Source organism: Sycon ciliatum, chromosome 11 (genome assembly GCF_964019385.1).
Source record: "Sycon ciliatum chromosome 11, ocSycCili1.1, whole genome shotgun sequence".
In the NCBI taxonomy this organism is placed as follows: domain Eukaryota; kingdom Metazoa; phylum Porifera; class Calcarea; order Leucosolenida; family Sycettidae; genus Sycon; species Sycon ciliatum.
This window is the reverse complement of record NC_088653.1, coordinates 11,646,070-11,652,972: the sequence shown is the minus strand read 5'-3', so window position 1 is coordinate 11,652,972 and position 6,903 is coordinate 11,646,070. Positions and strand designations below refer to the sequence as shown.

Below are 6,903 nucleotides of genomic sequence, written 5' to 3'. Positions count from 1 at the left end.
TTTCTTTCTTTCATATCTGGCTTGCAAGTGTTGAATTTCGGAGAGAAAAGAGCAGCGTTAGTATTTTGAAGAATGCACCAAGTTCAGCATATTTTTCACAAAATATGCTCTGTTTCTGGAGTACCGTTTGGTTGGCATGAGGCTGCTCCATGTGCACCAGCTGTTCGATCCTGTTCTAGATCGTACCAACCAAACGCACTCTTAGATAGCTTTGCATAGCCATCGGGCTCTAGTTCCTGCTGGCAGGCCTCTTGTACAGACTAACTATTGTACATAACAAATACCAGCCTTTTCAACCACTGCAATCGTTCATAACCTTTCCCAGACGGTGAATTTCTCTCTCGAAAGTCCCATTGTTAACGTGATGAATTTTAAACAAACAAAATGTGTACGAACATTTCCCTGTTTTGCATCTTCAGCACCAAGCCACACCCCTACTGAGCAGGAAAAAAAGATATAGTTGGGGGTATTTGGACAATTTCCTGCTGCACAGCCTCATTTCTCTTCGGAAATTGGAGATTTCGGTCAAAAACACCATGAAAAAAATCAAGGGGACAAAAATAGTGCACAAGGGTGGCTCGGATCTGAGGCGCGGAAAGTCATGATATTTCCACTCATTACCTGCGGTTTTATCTGGTGTCGACACACTCTCTCTAAATACCCCACACCGCCACCTGGGCATGGTCTTGTGGGCTGTTGAACAGTGCATTGCTGGTCCCAGCATACTCACATGCAATGTACTCATACAATGCATATTTGGCAATGTGCACTGGAGATTTAATATTCGTTGTGTATGCTGCTTCTGCTGCTGCTGTTGTTCACAGAACGTTAACAAACCTGCTGGACTCGTTGACTGGCTCCGGATTGGTTGCCGTGATAGCTTCGTCCGGAGGTATTGTCGTCCTCGGCGAGATTGTCCCGCAGAGCGTCTGCTCGCGCTATGGCCTGGCCGTCGGGGCCAAGACCATATGGCTGACGCGCTTCTTCATGATCGTCACTTTCCCGCTAGCCATGCCCATCTCTTGGGTGAGTTGCAATCTTCTTATCTCTCTCTCTCTCTCTCTCTCTCTCTCTCTCTCTCTCTCTCTCTCTCTCTCTCCCCTCCTTTCGATCTCGCGCACTTCCCCCAAAGGTCATGGTCGTGACTTTCTTTCCCGCTAACCATTCCCATCTCGTGAGTGAGTTTCTGCAGTCTTCTTATCTCGGGTGCTCAAGGCAGGCATGACCTAGGTCCCTGTGAGTGTAATGGGTGTTCAAGGCTTGCATGACCTTGACCTGTGTGTGTGTGTGTGTGTGTGTGTGTGTGCAATGGGTGTTCAATCCGGGCATGACCTTGATCTGTGTGTGCAATGGGTGTTGACTGGCATGAGCTTGGTTCCTGTGTGTGTGCAATGGGTGTTCAAGGCAGGCATAACGTTGGTCCCTGTGTGTGCAATGGGTGCTCTTGTGGCATGGCGTTCACCTGGACATGGCAGTCCAGGGATGAATTTACTGTCATATTTTTGCATAGCAGTTTCTCCTATACGAAATCACAATTGTGTAGCAGTCTTTGGTTTTGATTAGCATTTTTTCTTTGAAGGTAGGGTGTTTACCACATTGTCCTTCTTGAGAGTGATGCCGAAAGCCCATTTGCAAAAAAACCGACTGAAGCGTACATATGCACGCAGATTGAGAGTGTCTGCACCCCATACACCGTACTGTATGCATGTTACATGACAGCACAGGCTAGGCATGGATAGTGTGTATGCATCGCAATTTTCTGCGAGTCACGGTGACTTTTGAGTAGCAGTAGATCGATTTTGCATCGCAAACTGCGATGCGATACAGGATAAATTCATCCCTGCAGTCATTGGTCTTGATTCCAGTGGTCCCCTTGGTCAAGTTACTAGTCTCCTTTATCACCCTGAATGTACATGAAGGGCTCCAATTCGAAACGCGATAAAGACCAAACCGGAGCTTTTGTGGTTTTTTTTGTCACGAAAGAATTCGTTTTCACCCCACAGACGTCTGTGTGTCAGTTTTACGGGTCGAAACGCGATGCATCCCAGTCAAAATGATGCCTGAAGTTTGTGTTCTTCTGCTAAACGCGACAAAAGTCATTGATGCTGCAGTGCAGACCGAAAAAGAACAAATGAAAAAATGCACTTCCTGAAATTTCCACAAAATGGATTTATCTCGTTTTGAATTGGAGCCCTTCACATGTTTTTTTGCTGTGGTTGTTTCTTGTTTCCTAAGATTTTGGATCGGATCTTGGGAAGGGAGATTGGTCGTGTGTTTAAACGCGAGGAGCTCATAAAGTTGGTGCAAGTGACGCGTGATCACCATGATATGGCTGAGGTAAGGGGTTTCTTTCGTTTGTGTCCCTGTGTGTGTGTGTCCCTGTGTGTGTGTTCTGTGTGTGTGTGTCTGTGTCTGTGTCTTGCGTGAAACTTAAAAGCCAAAAACATGACCTCCGGATTCAGGAGTCGACCGATAGCCGGGGTCGACTTATAACCGGTGAAATACGGTATCTGCTCTGTTCACTACTGAATTGTCGGATGTCGCTATGCTCGTTTGCTTCCGCGTGTGCATGTGTGGCTGCTTGTGTGTGCGCGCGCGCGTGTGTGTGTATGTGTACTTGTGTCTGTGCACGTGCTGCTGCGATGGCCGTGTCGTGTTCCTCTTTCCACCAGGATGAACTAGAGATGTTGGCTGGAGTGCTACAGTTTAAGAACAAGACCATAGCGGAAGTCATGACTCCCAAGGCTGACATGTTCCTGCTCGCCGATAACACCGTCTTAAACTTCGACACGCTCCGCATGATCCAGGTGAGCTGCCGTTACGGCGACTAATGAAACAGCGTTTCCTCGTATGCTAGTGTACAGGCGTAGTGGTGGCCTGCGGATGCGAAGCCCAGTTTGTGTGTTTCTGAAGGGAAAGGTGCGAACGGAAAAGTCTGAAGCTGTATACAGCCATGCTGGTTTCCGTGCGTGCGTCTGTGTGTGTGTACGTGTGTGTGTGTATGTGTGTGTGCGTCTGTGTGTGTACGTGCACGTGTACATGTCCGTCTATGTGTTGCATGTTTCCCTTGCACCTGATGTGTGTGTATGTGTGTGTGTGTGTGTGCATGTGCATGTGTGTGTATGCAGAAAAAGGGTCACTCGCGCATACCAGTGTACTGCCATGGAGACGAGAGTGACATCATGGGCGTGCTATTTGTGAAGGACTTGATGTTTGTGGACCCGGATGAGAACTGGCCTGTGTCTCGCATTGTGAAGCAGTACAAACATGCTGTAAGTGTCTGACACAGTACAACACTGCTGCTGTTGCTGTTGCTGCTGCTGTTGCTGCTGGGCTTGCTGCTGTTGCTGCTGCTGGGCTTGCTGCTGTTGCTGCTGCTGTTGCTGCTGCTGCTGCTGTTGCTGTTGCTGCTGTGCTTGCTGCTGCAGCTGTTGCTGCTGCTGCTGTCGCTGCTTCTGCTATCGCTGCTGTTGTTGTTGATGCTGTTTCTGCTGCTGCAGCCGCTGCTACTGCTGTTGTTGTTGATGCTGCCGCTGTGCTTGCTGCTGTTGCTGCTGCTGCTGGGCTTGCTGCTGCTGCTGATGCTGTTCCTGATCCTGCTGCTGCTTCTGTTGATGCTGCTGCTGTTGTTGGTGCTGTTGTTGGTGCTGCTACTGGTGCTGCTACTGGTGCTGCTGTTGCTGCTGTTGCTGCTGCTGCTACTGCTACTGCTGCTGTGGCCGCTTCTGCTGTCGGTGCTGCTGCTGTGGCCGCTGCTACTGCTGTTGTTGATGCTGCTTATGTGCTTGCTGCTGCTGCTGCTGCTGCTGCTGCTGCTTCTGTTGTTGAGGGGAGAAAGAAAAGAATGAAAGGGGACTGAAAAGTAAGAGAAGTGCGTGGGAGCTAGGGCAGGGCTGGATATCAACTAGTATGTTGCATTCTGCAGTAGCTGTGTGAATGTATTGTAACATTGGCAGAATTTTAGATTTAGTGGGAGGAGAGACCAGTGGCGGTAAGCAAGGAGCAGAGGAGATGTTTTCATAGAGGCAGACCTCCCAATAGGGAAGTGGAGAGAGTTTCTGGTGCGCATGTCTTGAGATTGAACAAACCAGCTTAGGCAGCTTTTTTGGAGTTGATGTCCAGAGCGTATTCGTTTCAACAGCTGCGGGCGATGCTGCTGCCATTCTTTGCTGCTTGCTCAGCAAGCGCGCTGTCTTTCTCCACATGATTGTGCGTTGAAGCCTGTCTTGCTCGACCTCTCTCGGGACCTTCAAATCCAGATCCCCGTGTGCAGGTGGTTGCTGAGAACCCGATCGGGTAGTTGGAGTACGGTACTTGTTGCAACTGTGCATGTAAAAAGCACGGCTACGCGCTTACTGTACACTTTCTATGTAGCGCGAGTGCAGCAGCACACTCACTGTACAAACGATGTTTAAAAAATACCCGATAGGGTAGCCGTGCTACCCGGATAGAAATACCGTATTTCCCCGTTTATAAGTCGCACCCCCATTTTCAGGTTTGAGCAATATTGATTTGATATATCGACTTCAGTTGTAAGTCACGCTCGATTGTAAGTCGCACCCCCTTTTTTACCCTTGAATTTTAATGTAAAAAGGTGCGACTTATATTCGGGGAAATTCGGTACCCAAAGTTGTTACGCGACCAAACCCCTACCCATTGCAGCCCTACTGCGAATACCACTCCTTTGTCCGTGTTGTACTGGTCCCCCTGTGGGACAGGAGCTTCTCCTATCAGAGTGGTTGCCTTGACAGTTTTTTTACTGTGTTCTCATGCCGCTGTGTTGTGTTGTCACGATTGTTGTTGCAGGTTTTACGCACTGTGCAAGACACCAAGCTGGATGTCATGCTGGAGCAGTTTAAGAGCGGCGTGTCACACATGTCACTGGTCCAGCGTCTTATCAACGATTGTGAAGGAGACCCATACTATGTCACTGTCGGTGAGTGTGTCTGTCTTACTTTGTCTGTGTGTGTGTGTGTGTGTGTGTCTCTCTCTCTCTCTCTCTCTCTCTCTCTCTCTCTCTCTCTCTCTCTCTCTCTCTCTCTCTCTCTCTCTCTCTCTCTCTCTCTCCCTTTCTCTCTCTCTCTCTCTCTCTCTCTCTCTCTCTCTCTCTCCCTTTCTCTCTCTCTCTCTCTCTCTCTCTCTCTCTCTCTCTCTCTCCCTTTCTCTCTCTCTCTCTCTCTCTCTCTCTCTCTCTCTCTCTCTCTCTCTCTCTCTCTCTCTCTCTCTCTCTCTCTCCCTTTCTTATTTTTCTGATTCTGGTTGTGGCAGTAGCGACTTTGGTTTTTCGCATCTTCATTCTCTTGATGTTGCTGCTGCGGTTGTTCTTGATGTTGCTGCTGCTGTTTGAAACCTTATATTCTCACGATGGCCTGTGGCCAATACGAGAAGAAGAAACACAGGTACGGGGGATCGGATAAAGAGATATCTAAATTTTGTGGCGTGCTAAAATAGTAGCCATGCTAATGAAGAGCTGCACCTGCGCCTTGATCCAAGAGGGTGGTGGCGTTCCTGCGGATGTGGAAAACTCGGTGGGACCCGTGAAATTTTTTTTAATGAAGAGTTTATCGGCTGTTGTTGTTGTTGTTGTTGTGCAGGCATTGTGACACTAGAGGACATTATTGAAGAAATCATCAAAACGGAAATTGTTGATGAGACTGATATTGTGCGTGATAACATTACCAAGGAACCGGTGCAGAGGAAACCCGGGAGAATGCTGATGTGGAGGTAGGCTGTGCTGATGTGTGTGTGTGGGGGGGGGGGGGGGGTGGGGAGGGGGGGGGGGGGGGGGGGGGGTGTGTGCGCGCGTGTATGTGTGTGTCTGGATGTGGGTGTGGGTGTCTGGGTGTGTGTAATGGTGGGAGAGTGGATAAGTATAATTTGGAATGGCTGGTGGATGTAATTTCTGCTGAGTGGGTCGGTGAAGGTGTGCGTGAGGCTTTGTGCGTGCATGTACCCACGTGTAAGGTGGAGGTACGTGTGTAGGCATGTACGTAAATGCCTTGTTATTTATTTCATCGTGTGTAATTCTCATTAGGGTGCCTCAACTCACAACCACAGTACAGTCAGTGTATTTGCTGCTTGCGTCATCAGCTGTTCAACGTCATCAACTGTTAGTGAACAGTTGATGACGTATGCGGCAAAAGACTATGTTTTGAGTGTTGAGATGCCCGAATGTGTAAATGGATGCAGTGGAGTCTGCTCTCATCCCTGTTGTTCTGTTCTGTTATAGAGGGCGGTGGCGCTCCTACGAATGCGGAAAACTCGGCCTTCAACCGAATCTAACGTGAAATGTGATTTTTTTAAATTTGTTGTTCTGTTCTCTGCTGCATGCTGTTGCTGCTGATGGCGTGTGCTTTGCCCAGGTGCCTATGCTGGACGAGGCTGATGGTGTCAACGTGTCCAAGAACCTGCTGATGGCCGCGCACACATTCCTACGCAATGGTACGTGGCGACGTTGCAGGCCTAATTCTGCATTGGCCGCTGTGCACATGGGGGGGGGGGGGGGGGTTCAAGCCCGTCTCCCGGGGGTTCCGGACATACCTTGGAGTCCTGATTCCCGTCGACCCTCAGGGACGGACAGCCATCTCCAGAGTGTTGCTGCTGCTGATGCTGCTGCTGCTGATGATGATGGTGATCCTGATGCTATTGTTGTCGTTGTGGTGGTAGTTGTTGTTGTTGTTGTTGTTGTTGTTGTTGTTGTTGTTGTTTCAAATCTTTATTCTCACGGTTGTTGTTTGTCGTCGTCGTTGTTGTGTTCGTTGTTTAGATTTCGACAAGTACTTCAGCTCTGCGCAGGTCAGCGACGACAAGCTAGGTCGCCTGCTGGGCAGCCACAAGTCCATCTGCACGGTGCGCGTGGGGACCACGGTAGCCGAATCCAAGGACACTGTGCAGTACCTGCGC

General features: G+C 49.3%; 2 protein-coding genes across 2 annotated transcripts in view; one reads left to right on the top strand and one right to left on the bottom strand.

The window, feature by feature from the left end:
• The window catches only part of LOC135827088 (metal transporter CNNM4-like), a 10,084-nt gene extending 6,834 nt beyond the window's left edge, over positions 1 to 3,250 (bottom strand). Inside the window, exons 1-2 of the mRNA XM_065339613.1 lie at positions 3,151 to 3,250; positions 2,618 to 2,699 (exon numbers count right to left, since the gene is read on the bottom strand). Of these exons, the coding sequence (XP_065195685.1) occupies positions 2,618 to 2,699; positions 3,151 to 3,250 (182 nt within the window). The remainder of the gene's footprint in view (positions 1 to 2,617; positions 2,700 to 3,150) is intronic.
• LOC135827730 (metal transporter CNNM4-like) overlaps positions 1 to 6,903 on the top strand; it is a gene marked incomplete in the record, with an annotated part of 156,797 nt that extends 149,894 nt beyond the window's left edge. The window contains 8 exon segments of the mRNA XM_065340181.1: positions 825 to 1,026; positions 2,236 to 2,337; positions 2,673 to 2,807; positions 3,129 to 3,272; positions 4,807 to 4,936; positions 5,595 to 5,724; positions 6,363 to 6,441; positions 6,767 to 6,903. Coding sequence (XP_065196253.1) covers positions 825 to 1,026; positions 2,236 to 2,337; positions 2,673 to 2,807; positions 3,129 to 3,272; positions 4,807 to 4,936; positions 5,595 to 5,724; positions 6,363 to 6,414 — 895 coding nt within the window.